General features: G+C 49.8%; 1 protein-coding gene across 4 annotated transcripts in view; it reads right to left on the minus strand.

Moving 5' to 3' along the window:
• Positions 1 to 16,234, minus strand: part of PPP2R2D (protein phosphatase 2 regulatory subunit Bdelta) — a 41,252-nt gene that overhangs the window by 9,983 nt on the left and 15,035 nt on the right. Inside the window, exons 3-5 of one of the 4 annotated variants that reach the window (XM_033129862.1) lie at positions 6,384 to 6,481; positions 3,020 to 3,185; positions 2,532 to 2,644 (exon numbers count right to left, since the gene is read on the minus strand). In XM_033129862.1, the coding sequence (XP_032985753.1) occupies positions 2,532 to 2,644; positions 3,020 to 3,185; positions 6,384 to 6,481 (377 nt within the window). Of the gene's footprint in view, positions 1 to 2,531; positions 2,645 to 3,019; positions 3,186 to 6,383; positions 6,482 to 16,234 lie in introns of those variants that run through there. The other 3 variants (XM_033129863.1, XM_033129864.1, XM_033129865.1) reach the window with 3 other exon arrangements.

Consider the following 16,234-nt stretch of genomic DNA (forward strand, 5'->3'; position numbering starts at 1 on the left):
TTACTTTTGTTATTAAAAACCAAAAGGGAGTGTGAGGAAGACTAAAAGGAAAATCTCTCAGTTTAGTGTTCTTTGGCCCAAATTCTTGGGGGAAATGTGCACAGAAATCCTTCCCTCATTTTAAACCAGTTAAGTGCTGACCACACCTGCATTTTCTGGGTGGGAGGTGTCAATTCTACAATGACGGGACACACCTGTCACCCCTCCAAGTCTAACGAACACCTGACAACTGGAACACGAACAATGGGAAGACTCCTTCCTCTAACCCCCTTTCTGACACTAAGATAATTTAAGAGGAAAACAAAATTTAAAAAGAGCAGCATTCTCACTCTTAGCCAGTTAAGTTCAGACGACTTAAGAGTCCCTTTCGAGCCTTTACGGAGAGGTGACTGGGAACTCAAACAGAGCTGACCACGTGGGTCAGTCAGTGCAGAGGGATGGCCTGGCACTGCGCAGCCTGCACTGCGACAAACAAGAGCAGTTTTATGCTGAAACGCCCCATCTCATGTGCTTCACTGCGCCACCAATCACACCAGTTTTATTCAGGCCAAACAGGTAAGAGCAGCCTTGAAGAAAGCCAAGATCGTGCCCAATAAAACCTACAGTTTTCCCAAAGCGGGCACCTGGGCATCACATGGGCGAGCAGCCTGGGTCCTGAGGGGCAGTGTGCTGGGGTGGGTGCAGCGATGGTGGCCGGGGGGACGGATGAGGCTGGGGCAGGGTCATCCACCCGCAGGGCCCCAACCCTCTTCCGCGCTATCACCCTTGATAGTTAAAAGGAGCGGGTGGCTGTTGGTAACTGTGAAACTCGTGGTACTGTCACTAACAGCGATTTCTTTGCAAACGATCCCGAATTCACAGATGCAAAAGCAGCCTACAGTGTATGAGAAGTCACTGTTTGGGTCAAAACAGCTTGTTCAAAGAAAAAGCAAAAATAAATAAAAAAGAAACAAGACTAAACAACAAACCCTCAAACACCCCGGTCCAAATTAGGGCTCTATGCACTTGACCTGAGCACATCACCTGGCTTTCCCGTTCTCCACCCCCTGGGAACAGGGCGACACTGTGACCCATGGATCTTATGCCAACTGTCCCACCCTGCACGTGTCCTTGGCAACATTCACCCGACTACGTCCTGCTGTCTCCCCAGCAGCTGGTGGCTCTGTGTCCCCAGTGGCTGGTAGCCCTGTGTCTCCAACGGATGGTGGCCCTGTCTCCCTAGCGGTTGGTGGCACTGTCTCCCCAGTGGCTGGTGGCACTGCCTCCCCAGCGGACAGTGGCACTCTCTCTCCAGTGGCTGGTGGCTCTGCTTAGTGGCTGGTGGCACTGTCTCCCCAGCAGCTGGTGGCACTGTCCCCAGTGACTGGTGGCCCTGTCTCCCCAGCGGCTGGTGGCGCTGTCTCCCTAGCGATTGGTGGCTGTCTCCTTAGCAGCTGGCGGCACTGCCTCCCCAGTGGATGGTGGCACTGTCTCGCCAGCGGCTGGTGGCCCTGTCTCCCCAGCAGCTGGTGACACTGTCCCGTGACTGGTGGCCCTGTCTCCCCAGCGGCTGGTGGCGCTGTCTCCTTAGCAGTTGGTGGCTCTGCTTCAAGGCCAGGCTGGGACTCCATCCGGTGTGTCCTGCACACATGCAGCACAGGAGTGGGGACTGTGCCATGTCCCCACAAGCTGTGTGTGGGAGTCTCTGCAGCCCATTTCCTTTTCTGCTGTGCACACTGCCTGGGCCGTCACCTGATAAACAGTATTGGACCAAGGGGGCAAATCTGCGAGGCTGTGCAGTGTACGGCCCCTGAACTAAGGCAGGGCAGCCCTGCTTGCTGCTGCCCTGTCCCCACCAGTGCCTCTTGGTGGCTGTCATACTCGTTTGTTTTACCTGCTTGGCCACAGTCCACCTAATTGAAGGCACCCTCAGTGACAGGCACCACCAGGCCCATTACAAGACACTGTAAGGTCTGAAGTTGTACCCAGCTTCACAGATGTGAAGAACGTGAAAACATCCAGGCAGCAGAAGTGAGGCAACATGGTAATTTCATACTCTACCTAGAGCACCAAAAGGGAGTGGAGTATTGAACGATTAGGAAACAGCTCGATGCTCAGGGACTGAAGGCGAGGACCCTGAAAGGTCGGCCGCCTTGGCCAACTCAGCAAGTCAGGTGCAACCCTCCCGTGGACGCTGGCGGTCCGTGGCCCGCCCGCCTTCCAACCGCAGCCTGCGCTGTCACTGGGGTGGTGTCCTGAGTCCCCCCACATGCTATTCGGAACCTGTACAGTGGAAGGCAGCTGGCAGATTCAGAAAGAGTCCTGTTTGGATCTAAATCTGAACTTTTTCTTCAGTATCACTGCATTTTCTGAAGATAACATGACTTTTGCTTGGGAACATGAGGAATCCTGTTTTTAACACACGTACATAAAAAGAATTCCTACCATTACTAGTAACTTCCGTGAATCGAGAGGGCAGGTAACAGCTGGCTAGGCATTACTGGTGATTCGTTTACGGAAAGTATCGACAGTTAAAGAAACGGAATGTATACCCGCAGTGCTGTGATTCTAAACGGGTCTCGAAGTCGTCCATCTTCATCTTTCAAGTTATAACCTTCTGCTCTTTTATCCCGTTCACTTATTTTCCATAATTTAATAGTTTTATCTGAAAATAAAAACCTCATTCTCCGTATTAAAAGAAAAAGCACACCATGCACCACTATTAGCTGAGTATTGTACGAGAAAACCCTGCGGTTCTGCGTACATTAGCATTTCCAATTATGGGTGACCGTGTTCCTTACGCTAAGTGACGATACGGAAATGCAGGCCAAGCTGAGGGATGTGACACCAGGAGGCAGAGTGTGTGCAGATTTCACGTTTTCAACTCATCACTGGCTACCTTGCCAATAATTCCCCACCCCCCAAAGTTTAAAACAGAAATAACTTCTGCAATAGGTTAAAATAAGAAAGATCCTACACACAGAAAATTAACAATAAAACACTAAATCAAACAGCCAAGAAAAAAAACCAAAGCTCTTACCGTTTGTGGAGAGTAGAAACTGAGCAGCATTCTGCTGTGGTAACCACCTAATTTTATTAATTTTTTCCTCAATTTCCAGACTTTTCAAATAGTCAAACTCTGGTTCATGACTTTGAAAGGTACTGTACACATTATATTCTCCCCTAGAATGAGGACGGCTTTTATTCTGCAAAGAAACATGAAGCTGTTTTAATGAATCAAGCACAGTGCAAAGAAAATTTTAGTACTACCCATCTGAACATCAAATAACCACACACATTTTTCAAAGTTAAAAAATATCCTGTGCCAAAAAAAGTCAGACAGATGACTCAGCATTTATCAGCCTGGGAGAAAACAGGCAAGAAGGATGACCTCCCGCTTCTACCCCGGCCTAGGCACCTGCCCCAGCAGGGCCTGCTGCGCACCGCACGCCGGGCAGGGTTCCGGAACCCAGCCGGGCCCCTGGTGCACGTCCTGGCTCCGGCTGCGAGGTGAACTCGTCTGCCTGGGCTTGCAGACACGGCCTTGCCGGCCGAGTCCTCCTGGGTGCCCCGCGGGGGCACGCACTGCAGCACGGCCTGTGCTCAGGCCCGCCAGGCACGGGGCCTGCTAAACGGCACCACACAGCAGTTACGATAAAGGGGCCGCACGGGCAAATCCGACCGAGCAGTGTGAGAGAGGCGAGTGGCAGAGACACCCCCGTCAGAGATCTCTCATGCCCGTCTCTAACCAACACACAGACGTAGAAAAGCATGCTGGGGAAGGTGTACGCTGTCTAAAATAATGACCGACTCTGGGAGGTAGAGAGAAACTAGAGTAAGATCTGGAAGTAGCGTGAATGGGCGAGGGCACGACCAACACTTCGGGAAACCCAATGGGCGAAGGGTTTCCCTTTCCTTTCGTGAGACACCAAATCTCGGTGGTGGTTTCAGATGTATATTTATATTCATCTCTGGAATCTTCTGTATGTCCAAAACGACAATTTCTATAAAACGTTAAATATTACACCAGTAGAAATCAAGGAGACCAATCTTTTGTTAATTCTTCTCTATAACAAGTATCTAAAAATCTCACATTTTTAGGGATATAAATGTCTAACCACTATGTTGTACACCCAAAACTAATATATAGTATGTCAACTTTAATTGAAAAATAAATTTACAAATAACATCTTACATTTTTAATACTTTATTATGTGTATTAATAAACTGAACTAAAGAATGACCCTTATGTCCAGATACTTCTTCCTATTTCTGAATGAAGATCTCAAATTATGAGAAAACATTCCAGAAAGCTACCTGAATCTCTGCACTGCACCGGCTTTCTGTGTGCTGCATATTCCTGAAAATCAAGCACTCATCAGCAGGAATCTGCGAATCTTGATTCCACGACTTCCACGAGTGTGTTGTTAGTGGTCAGCGCTACGTAACCCACTCTCCCTCTTCACCACCCACCGCTCTGTAAAAGCATCCCACACCAACAGACACTCCTGCTGCACAAATGAGCAAAATGAAATGGGAGTAGTTAAGAAGAACCTGTCGAGTCAGTTGGAAGCCTTAAGACATTAACGGAGCAGGAGAAAGCAGCAGGCCATGAGCAAAAAGGGACATGCCCCCGTCCAACTGCAGCCTGCATTTCGGGGCCATTCTCTTAGAGAACTGGGGCCCTAAGCAGTGAGCTGGCCTCAGGCCCAGTCTTGGGAGAGGGGAGAACAGAAAAGGTGAGGAAGGGCCTCTGGGAGACATGGTTCTGACCAGGAGGGCAGACGCTGCGCTGCAGGGAACCTGATGGACACACGGAAAGGGCAGAAGGTGGGTGTCTGGTCTCGCTTTGGTGTGGAGCTCTCCCGCACCCAGATGGAGCAGCCCCACAGAAGGGCGCAGCGGCCGGGGGGTGTCCGTTCGTGGCGGGCCAGGGGGCGGAGCCGTGTCCAGCTCTGCTCGCCTGGACTTACACACGGGCTTCCCTGGACACAGAGAGGCTTTGCCCTAAGAAGGAGAAAAGCTCAAAATCACCACTCCCTGCCTGCTGCCTCCTGTGGGCTGCACAGCCAGAACCTCCCCACGGCCCCGACCCACCCGCACCCCACGCCGCCCGAGCCCTGTGCTTCATGGAGTCTAAAAGGCACGGTGCAGCGTGTGACCGAGAGCTGTGGCCACTTAGGTGGCAGCACTTTCATCCGAGTGGCACTGCAATCCCATCAACTGTGTCTTTGCTGACGGATGAAAATGTAGTAAGTTCATAGTTCTAGCCACACCGAAAAATTCAAATCCACAGTGAGGGCGACACAGAGAGCCCACCAAACAGTTTAAAAGCAGATGGGGCACACGGCTCTTTTGATGCTAAGCTACATACAGGGTGAAAAAAAAAAAAAAAAAGAAGATGGGGGAAATGTTGCCCGGGGCTTGTTACATCGCAGTTGGTCGGGTTTCTCACATTAGACAACGCAGTGGACCTGCTGCTACAGAAACCTGCTGCCTGTCCTACCGATGACGTAGTACATCATCGTTAGGACCCCGGATGGGACAGGGTCTCCAAGCTGCAAACCCCGACACATTCGTCAACAAGACGCTTGAATTTCATCAGCATCTATTTCATATTGGAAGCTGGTGGTTTTTAGTTTTAAACAATGATCCACAAAAACAAGAAAAAATTCAGTTTCGATAAAGACATCATTCAAATGGCAAACTTGAAGGAGCTAAAACGTAACTCTTAAAGGTAAGGAGCCATGACCCAGCAACCTGCTCCTCAAACACACCACCGTTCTGACTCGTGTGGACAAGGGCGAAGCACGCAGCTCTGTCTGGCAGCGCTGAGACGACCTCCCTCTGCACTGAGAACACAAAGTCCTCCACTGATCCAACGCCTGTGAAGGTTCAAGGTCAAGGAAGGTCAAGGATCACATACAGAGGGCGCCGAAAACGTGTACACGCAGTTTAAGAAAGGAAACCTGTATTAAATGTCATACTCAATATATACCAGTAACAAAAGATGAATGCAAGTCCCACTGGACTCCTTGTAAGAGGTGCTCAAAGTGGTTCCCATCAGCGTCCAGATGCTTCCGATGACGGCGAACCACTGCTGGAGCAACGCTGACCCAGGTGTCCACTTGGATACATTTTGTTGGCACCCCCGGTATAATGCTCACAAAAGAATCCTCACTGTCCCAAAAGAGAGAACTCGGATTTCAAAGCCAGACACGGACACAATGAAACTTACAGCTACAGCAGGTGCATTACAACAATGAGGCTGGAGACAGTTTCTGAAAGAAGCTTCTGTATGGTTAATGCGATCTGACTGCATCTAAATGAAATGAGGCTAGTGACGGGGAAGTGCTATGAGTGGCTGAACGATGTCGCTGGGGTTGTGTATTGTAATTACTGACCTCTTGTTCCCGCTGAAAAATAACAACTCTGCCGCCCTTGTCTCCTGTTGCAAGAAGATCTCCAGAGTAATTAAATTCAACAGTTGAGATGATGTCAGCTGTCAATAAAATACAGAAACAATTGACCAGATTATGATTTTGACAGGAGTCACGACCAACACCAAAAATGAATAAAAAGGATCCCGAGAGAGAAACACACGTAACCCTTTCTCCCTGGACAAAGCCTGCTCATGGCAAACGTGTAATTACCAAGCAGCCACTTAGTTCTGGAGCCCAGAGGCCACGAGCACATTGGCATTTCTGGGTTTTCCTCAAGTTATCCAAAGCCCGGTCCCGGGTGCACTGGGGCTTATCCAGACTGGGTTGTGTTGATATAAGGGTGTAGGGTGGACATTTAGGAAATTAATATTGAAAAGAAAAAAACTGGAGGAAAAAATTGGTCCTAATTTTATAACGCACGCCTAATGTTAACTCTGAAAATAAATCTGATTTTCATATAATTTAATAGAAATGTTTTCATATTCTCTGCAGTAACTCTTGTCGGCTTCTGTACAAAGTGACATCATAGACAGTACAAGCTCTATTCCTGTGTCTGCATAAAGTCACTGCCACTGACAATGACATCATGACCTAGTGAGACACCGCCGGTCAGACATCTGAGGCTCCTGACACCATCAATGCAAAAACCTTGGGCTTCAATTAGCTCATTCGGGGTAAAGGCCCCGAGTGCAAGGAACAGAGCCACGGGCTGGAAAGGCCTCAGGGGCCTCAGGGCTTCAGCAAGAGGGCACGGACCTGCATCCACGCCACGGACACAGAATCAAGAACTACGCCCATTGGACTCCAGCTGCCCGGGGAAGGACCACGGCATCGTGTGGTCTCCCAGCGGCCAGCGTGCATGTGTTCTGTGACCACCCAGACTCCACCTCAGTCAGTTGCCCCGACCATCTCATCGCAGCTGCTTGGAGGACGGACTGGTTCACTTCAAACCGTCCCGCTGCTGGGGCACCAGCTCAAAGGGCGTTTCCACCGGCCAATGAGAGCGAGCCCTGCACTGAAGCCAGAGCATCTCACACACACTCTGCCCGACGGATACCACACACGATGCCCGCACCAATCGGAAACGGCCCCCAATGCTGAAACTACCTGAAGAATCCCCCAGAGTGACAATAATTAATTCCTAAAGGTGTGCACAAACATTTAAATCAGGTAATTATTAATGTATGATTTCTTGTTGCACTGACTTATAAAAACACACTGAATTCTATTGCCTGGGATTTCATTTTTCTATTTTTTAAAAGTCTTCAGTTATACTTGGGAAAAGGGTTAGGCTTCTTGTTAGAAGTGTCACTTTTTAAATGAAATTACTCAAAATAACCTAATTTGCTTAAGTGAAACTGAAATATTCTGTAATGGACTAACAGAGACTAAATCTATGTCACTTATACCCAGGGGATGTGCCACGTTACATAATCAATGGCATTCCAGCTCTGTCGGTGATTTTCAAACTTCATTAAAATGGACTGAATCTTTTAGAAGAGAAACTCCCATGACTGCCAGTGGTGAGAAATTATTTTCATTAAGCTACGTAAATATACATAAACCAAAAATTAGTAATACTCTCTGTAGAGTTTAGAAGAGCTCTAAAATCAAAATAAATAGGCAAACTAAATACTAACAAAATTAAAAAACCAATAAAACTTAAATCACCAACATGAATTTCGTAAGATGACGATTACATTACAAAACCAGACTGGTGCTGAAAGCACACACACAATCCTGCCCGAGGGCACCAAAATGGGTGTTTTAAAACGATCAGCAGCGCATGACACCTCAAGCCTGCCCTTCTCTGTGGGAGCGGCAGGGCCTGCCTGGCACAGCTCAGACGGACACCCCCAGGCCTCTTCGCAGAGCCAGCACCCCAGCCAGGCGCACACCGCCCATGCGAGGCTCTGTCGTCGGCAGCATCTGGCTGACCAGAGCGTCCTGACGGAATGTCCGCCCCCTCCTCAGAAGCCAGGCAGTCTGCCCGGCACCCCTAGGAATCCACTGCAGACCCGTCAGTGTGATGGACCCGGGGAGGTACCCATCTCCTTTCCCTCTCGACACCCACTAAGGAGTCGGCAGGAGAGTGAAGAGGCACCGTCCACAAGGTAACAAGTGGGAGCAGGGGCCGGAGGAGTGGGGACCGACCAAGGGCCTCGGGGGCTGGGCATGGAGATGGCAGGAAATCTGTCTGTAGAACTGCGGGGTCCCCAGCGTGCCCCCATCCTGACAGCTGAGAGCACCAGCTACTCCCACGTCTTGTCTTCCATCGCTGACAGCAGGAGTGATGGTTCCCACCCCCCCAGGGTTCCTCTCGGAAATGATAACACCTGGGACAGAAGGCCTTGAGATGCAAACACATGGGCCCTTAAAGAAGCGACCAACCACAGGGAAGCCTCCAGGTGAGAAGCCCACCTGCTCACAGAAGTGCTTATCACTCCAAAGTGGCTCCATCTGGAACCTGAACCAAGAGCTCAGGATCAGAAAGAGAAAACCCCGAAACAAAGGAACTTGGAGGAAAGAGGGGCAGTGCATCAATAAAATTTCAAAGAAACAACAACAGACGTCCCCAAGGAGCTAATGCCTAGAACAATAATTACCAGTGTTGGCTGGGGGCTTGCTGGGTGCCAGGTGCCACGCTCAGCGTGCACAAACCCTGCATTAACCTGGCGGGCCTGCCAGCAGCTTATGAAGCGGGCTGGCAGGCACAGAGCGGAGGGCGCTGGGCAGGGTCTCCAGCTCGCTCACAGCGGCAGCTCCAAGCCGGCAGGTCATGGGGACAGGATGCTACGCCCTCCACTGGGGCCCCTAGAGGACCAGATGCTATGAGAAAGGACAAAACAACAAGAACCCTGTGAAATTCAAACAGTGTAACAATCAGGAAAGAAGAGAGGGAGGGTTGGGTCAGGCAGCCCATCACCCCGTCTCATCACATGTTCCACAAAGAGAACAGAGAAAAGGAAGGAGAAAATCAAAGGAATAAGACAGGAGTTTCCCAGAGCAGAAGCACAAGAGCCCCAAGCTGACAGGCCCAAGGAGCTCCACGCATGACTAATGAGCAGACTGGGCGGAGGTGTGGCCCTCCGAAGTCCAGAACACCAAGGGTGAAGGGTTTTCTTTGTTTCCGAAGAAAACAAAGGCATCAGACAGCATCACATAGGATGCGGGAAAATGGTGGACGGAATACCAACTGCCCTCAAGATTCTGAGAAAAAATAATTTTCAACCTATAATTCTATACCTAGTCAAATTTTCCATCAAGCTTGAGGGAGGAGTGAAGATGTCTTCAAACATGCCAAGAGCAAAAACAACAAAACCCCCTTTCTCAGGAAACCACTGGAAGATGCATTTGGCAAAATGAGAATAAACAAAAGAAAGAAAAATGGGGTATCTGACACCCCAACAATGGTGAAGAAAATCCCAAGACAGGAGCCAAGAGCCCTGGACAGAGCAGTCCCAGCCGGAGGAGACTGTGGCCAGAAGACATCCTGGGGGAGAAAGGGCTGAGGCTGACCTGCTGTTTGGGAAAAGTTACGGCAGATCTGACATCTGAAGTGTCTGACTTACAAATTAGCACTAAAGACACAGAGAACCCAGCATGTGAAAAAAATCCATCATTACCTCCAGGAAAAGTGAGAACTTGTATGAAAAAGAAAACGAGTGCTATAGTTCAGTACTGAACAATATTTACACAGGCAATAGCACACTGACTGACTGACCAAGACTCCTCTTTTGGCCAGGAGGGGTAAGTGCGGGTGGACGGATGATAGTGAAAAAGCGAAATCATCAGTTACCGTCACAGGAAGTCAGCGCTCACAGCTGACGTCAGGAAATCAGAAGCTGGCAGTGTGAGGCATTATGAGGGGCTGCTGGGGGGCTCCTGGCTGGGAGGGGGCAGGCGATAAGGAAAGAGGCCCTGGATGTCTGGCACCACCGCTGTGCTCTAAGGAAACAGGGACACAGAAATGTGGAGGGGCGGGGGAAGGGTGGGCGGGAGCGTGCAGGGAGTGGGCTTTACAGGCCGGAGACTAAGAAGTCCTGCCCATGTGCCCGTGGACACGCCGTAGTGGAGCTGATAAGGGGGGCGGATCAGTGGGGGGCTGATAAGGCAGGAGAAAGAAAGGGTTAGAAAACAGAAACGGATGCGGGTCCAGAGCACAAGTGGGGGGCCTGCTGGAAGCCAAGAGCAGGGGCACCCCTATTTGGGTGGATGTCAGGGGTGTGCCTGGTACAGCAGAGGCACGAGAAAAGCTGAATCTGCTAAGAGTGAAAAGAGGGGGTCCAGGCAATGTGGGGCAAGGTAAGAAGGACGTCTCCTCTGAAAGATACAGTGACCACAGTAGAGAAACGCAGGACTGTCTCACAGTGTCCACGCCCACGTGGGATCTGAGGTCAGCAAACACAGGCCTGCCCTGGGGTCATGCCCAATAGGCATGGCCCTGCCCGCCCGGGACTGACATTTCAGTTCATGAGAAAACCATAAATGAGACCATTGGCAGAGCTCCGGGAGCGCTGCGTTTGCAGGCAGCCATCAAGTGGCTCGGGTGTGGGCTCGGAGAGGTGGCCCGTCGGTGAGCCCAGGTTTGGGGTTTGCCGGGGGTGGGGGTATGCCGAGGAGGTGAAGAGTGAGCACGGGGCCACAGTGTTAGACCGGGAACCCAGCCCAGGGAGGGAAGACCAGGGGGAGGGCAGGGGTAAGATGGGCCAGAGGGAGGTGCAGTGGGGTAGGAGCCCAACTGAGTGCCAAGCACAGGAGACCTGAGACCTCAGACGGGGCACAGCGCGTGATGGCCTGGCCGTCGACGGTCACGCAGAGCCTCTGTGGGTCAGCCTTACGGAGACCCAGACACGCCCCACCGGGTGGGAGCCTAGAACCCTCAGAGTCACTGACACAGACGTGGGGCGCAGATCTGGAGGACGACCGGCTCTGGTGCAGGTCCTGGGGGAGCACGCAGGCTGTTGTCACATTCGCCCCGTACTCACCCAACTCTCAAGCTTTTCAAAACAAAACATACCAAGGTAACTACTTCATCTATTCCACTTCTGTTAACCTTGACTGCCACCGCCCTCCGTCCAAAGTGATCAACCGTGACCTGGCTCAATTATCGAGACAGCCTCCTCCGTGCCCTGTCACCTGCCCAAGGCCAGTCTCCACAAGCAGACGGAGGAATCTTTTTAAAGGCATAAATAACATTACACTCAACCACCACAATCCACTTTTCTATTCACCAAACAAGTAAAACACGGTACTTAGAACTTATCGGCCCAAATTACTGAGTCACTGTCAAAACAAAATGAATCCACACGGCATTAGATGGGAGCTAGTTTCCAGCAGTTTCCTTTTCTCCCTCCATCAGTTAGTTCAGGACGTGGAGGGTTATTTCAATGCCACCTCTTGGCCTGTGACCACAGTATGTTCCTGGTAGGAAGGTGGCTCCGCAGACGGAACAGCCGCCAGCAGGATTCGGGGGCCTGGAGCCCAGCGTGCTACGAGACCGCCGCCCCTTCCCTACATTCTGCACCTCACTACCGGGCCCTGCGTAGGAAACCGTCCCGAGAAATGGTCACAATTCAAACCAATCATCTGCTTCCCCTGTGGCTACCATCGAAGCTGATCCCAGGCCCACGAATATATGAAACGGTATGCACCGTCTTCAGCCCCGAGGGGAAGGTGGGTAACCCCCCACCACACGGCTGTGCAGGGCCACAGGGCCGTGAGCAGGGACTGTCACGCACCGCCTCTGGGAGAGAAGACTGGCAACGTCCACTACAGTTAAGGCCACACCAAGGACCCCGAAATCCCACTACAGACGCCCACGTGTACCACAAGCGCACGCACAGGATGTTCACAGCAGCACGTGTGCAAAAGAAACACTGCATGGCCCATGAGCAGCACGAAGGACCACAGCCGTGGGCTGTCCCGCCGCAGCGGAGTGAGCAGATGGCGGCTGCACACACGCGCACCAGCTCGGGAAGAAAATGCTCAGGGTTCTCGCAGTCGGACCCGTGTATACCAAGTTCCAGACCAGCGCATCTATCCGCGTCAGGACTGGGGCACAGACGCCCTTGGGGGCAGGAGGGCCCGACGGCTGCAAGGGGCTCTTCCTTGACAGTGCACTCAAGTGACCTCTGTGAGCACCGCTGAGCCCGCCCCGGGAAGTGCAGCCTGCGCATGCACGCTGTGCTTCCAGCCGCCCGCCCGCCCCGCCACCCCCATCACCGTTTCCTTCCATCCATCTCCTCCCGATTCCTACCCCTCTTGGCCCTGTGCTTTCCCCAATGCGACCCATCCACTCCAGCCTCACCACCTTCTGAAACCCTGCCTCCATCTTCTTGCTCTGAAATCGCCCACCCCCGAGCCCCCGAAGCCCTCTCCAATGGCGGTGGACACCCACTGACCCCGATGCCCACTGGATGCTCTCGCCCACCTCACACCAACATCTTCCTGTCCTCAATCTCCTCAGCGCCCCAGTCACCCACCTCACGTCCTGCCAGGGACTCTCCTTATTTCACTGAAAAACAGAAGTGCCCAGAACAGAGTGCCCACAAACTCCCACCACCAGCTACAGCGACATGCCCCCGCATCCCACGGTGAGGGGACAAGCCACTGCCTCTAGCTAGGACCAACTGAAGCAGTAGGTCCTGCCCCACTGGTCTCCTCATGGACTTGGCTCCGACCACTACCCCTCTCTCTGCAGCCACCCACTTCCTGCCCTGTATAGATCATCCCCACTTTCAGACAGAAATGCTGCCATGTCACCTTATAGAAGAGCGCTGTGCTGTCAAGGCACAGCACGGGCTCTGAACTCCCGGTCCCTCAGCCGTCTCCACTTCCTCCAGCCCTGTTTCCTGAACTCACTCCAAGGCGTGCTTTCCCCCTCCGCCCACCCTGGGCAGGTCCACCTACTCCAACAACAGGGCCTTTCCCACCGCCGCCACACCCACCGTTTCTCCTCCCATCTGCGAACCTGTAGGAGCTGTACCCAGGGTGTGGCCATTTCTCTCATGCTCACCAGCATGTGTCAGAGTGCCATGCACTTTGTAAGGACTCAAACGATGACACAGAACATTGATCTAGTGATAAGAGGCTTTTTGAAAATCAACAGTCAAACATCTGTAAGATTAGCTCACTAAACATTGTCAAATTACGGAGTAAGTACTGTCTACTTGCCAAGAACGAAGTCTAATGAGGACACCAGATAAACCATCCACTTATTATGGTCTACGATGACACAGCATCCCAGAATATTACATGTTTACATGAAAGAAAAAGTGGGAAACGTTCTAGCAGACACAAATAAATGTGCGTGTGTGTAAATGCAATGTATATACTGTCTTTACCAGCAGATCACCCAAGGCAAAAGCTCTCTGTTCAGAAAGCAGACACGAACTGATGGAAGTGAGTTACAAGCCTCCACCAAATACAGAAACTGGAAAACTCCTATAAGAGATTAACAAGAGACGTAGTAGGGTTCTAGACTAGAGACACTACAATCTGCAAGTACCCCAAACTGAGTTTCTCCAAAAATTATGACTAGATTGGATAAACTGTAACAAAACAGAAAAATCTGAGTATCATTTTCTAGTCAATAGCTAAAAAACATTATTGTACAATGGAAATGTCAGAATGGACAACTAAAACTTCATTTCTCTGTTACAAGAACAAACAATAATTTAATAAAAGGAAAATATACCATATCCTAGTAATATGAGGTTGACTTAACATGTGAAAATGAATCAAGGTAATACACCACGTAACAGAACTAAAGGATGAAAACCACAATTATCTCACACACAGACGAAGAAGCATCCGACAAAAATCCAACACCTTTTCAAGAGAAAAATACTCAACAAAACTAAAACTACAACGGGACTGCCTGAACTTGATAAAGGGCACCTACAAGAACACAGCAGCTCACATCACACTGAGGAAGATCAGGAAAAAGACTGGATGTTCGCCCTGACCGCTTCTAACAAACATTCCACTGGAGAGTCCATCCAGGGTAATCAGGCAAGGAAGAGAAATAAAAGGTATCCATCCAGGTTGACAAGGAATAAGTAAAATTATCTCTATTTGTAGATGATATGATCTTTTATGTAGAAAATCCTAAGGAATCCACAAAACACGATCAGAGCTAATACACAAGTTCTGTAAGGATGCAGGATATAAGATCAACACAAAAATGCAATTATACTTCTATACATTAGCAATAAACAACCTGAAAACGAAATTAAGGAAAAAATTCCATTTACAGTATCGTCAAAAAGAATAAAATACTTAGGAATAAATTTAACAAAAGGATTGCAAGATTTATAAACTGAAAACTGCAGAACATTGTCAAGAGAAACTAAAGAAAACCTAAATAAATAGACAGACACTTATTTCACTCATGGATTAGAAGACAATGCTAAGATGGTCATACCCCCAAATTGATCCTCAGAATCAAGGCACTATCCCCCCAAATCCCAGCAGTCTTTTTTTGGGGGTGCTGGTGGTGGCAAAAATCGACAGGCTAATTTTAAAATATACACAGGAATAAAAGGCACCAGAATAGCTAAGATAATTTTTAAAAAGAATAAAGTTGGAGGACTCACACTTCCGGATTTCAAAACTTAACTACGAAGCTTCAGTGATCCAGGCAGTGAGTGTGGCCTGTCCTGAAGAGACAGACCGACCGACCGACCAAGGAGCAGAACTCAGTCCATCCACAAAGATACCCTTACGTCTACGGTCAACTGATTTCCAACAGAGGTGTCAACAGACAAGTCAAAGGGAACGACGGCCAGAATTGTCAACAATGGTGCTGGGACAACTAAATATCCACATGCAAAAGAAAGATGCTGAACCTTTACCTAACACCATATACACAAAGTTCACTCAAAATGGATCAAAGACCTAACCAGAAGTGCTAAAGCTATAAAACTACTGGAAGAAAGCAGGAGTAAATCTGTGATACTGGATTAGGCAATGGTTTCTTAGATATGACACCAAAAGCGCAACGGACAAAAGCAAAAACCAGATAAACTGGACGTCATCAAAACAAAAAGTTACTGAGCATCTCAGGATACTATGCAGACAGTGAAGACAATGCACGGATGGGAGAAAGATTTTGCAAATCACATATCGGATAAGGGTCAAGTATCCAGAATACGTAAATAACAATTTATTAATAACAATAAAAAACAATTAAAAATGGGCAAAGGATAAAAGAAATGGGCAAAGGATCTGAACATTTTCCCAAAGAAGATATACAAACGTTGAATATGCACAGTGTGGACAAAAAAACGGGTTCTACAAAAAGGACCCTCAGCGGGTGATGTGATCGTCAATTCCTCTCTGGGCCGAGGTGGGTGGTCCCGTCCCAGGCCTCCAACCTCTTCAGTGAAAGGTGTGAAGCCAGCTCTGTCCCTGGTTCACATGCGTCTGGGTTCACACACCTTTGAAATACCGGAAGTAGCCCCCCTTGAAGGGTATTACCCCCCTCCAGAGAGCACAGAGTCTTAACTCCCCTGTAATCCACCCCGCCTGGCTTTCTCCGACCTTCACGTCATCTTCCTTATGTTCCCTCCTGAATTTCAAATGCGTAAAAGACGCTGCAGAACTCTCACTCTCTGGAACATCTGAGATCTGGCTCCCTGGCACAGTGTCAGTTTTGCTTAGATAAACTTCTATAAAAATTCTCTACAGGACTGGACGTTTCCTACGTCGACACCAGGGCAAGACGTTCACCATCAGTCACCCAGGAAGTAAAACCAAAGCACGGTGGGGCACCACTTCAGTTACTAGGTCGGCTAAAGCGACGGACG

This window comes from Rhinolophus ferrumequinum, chromosome 16, assembly GCF_004115265.2.
Source record: "Rhinolophus ferrumequinum isolate MPI-CBG mRhiFer1 chromosome 16, mRhiFer1_v1.p, whole genome shotgun sequence".
In the NCBI taxonomy this organism is placed as follows: domain Eukaryota; kingdom Metazoa; phylum Chordata; class Mammalia; order Chiroptera; family Rhinolophidae; genus Rhinolophus; species Rhinolophus ferrumequinum.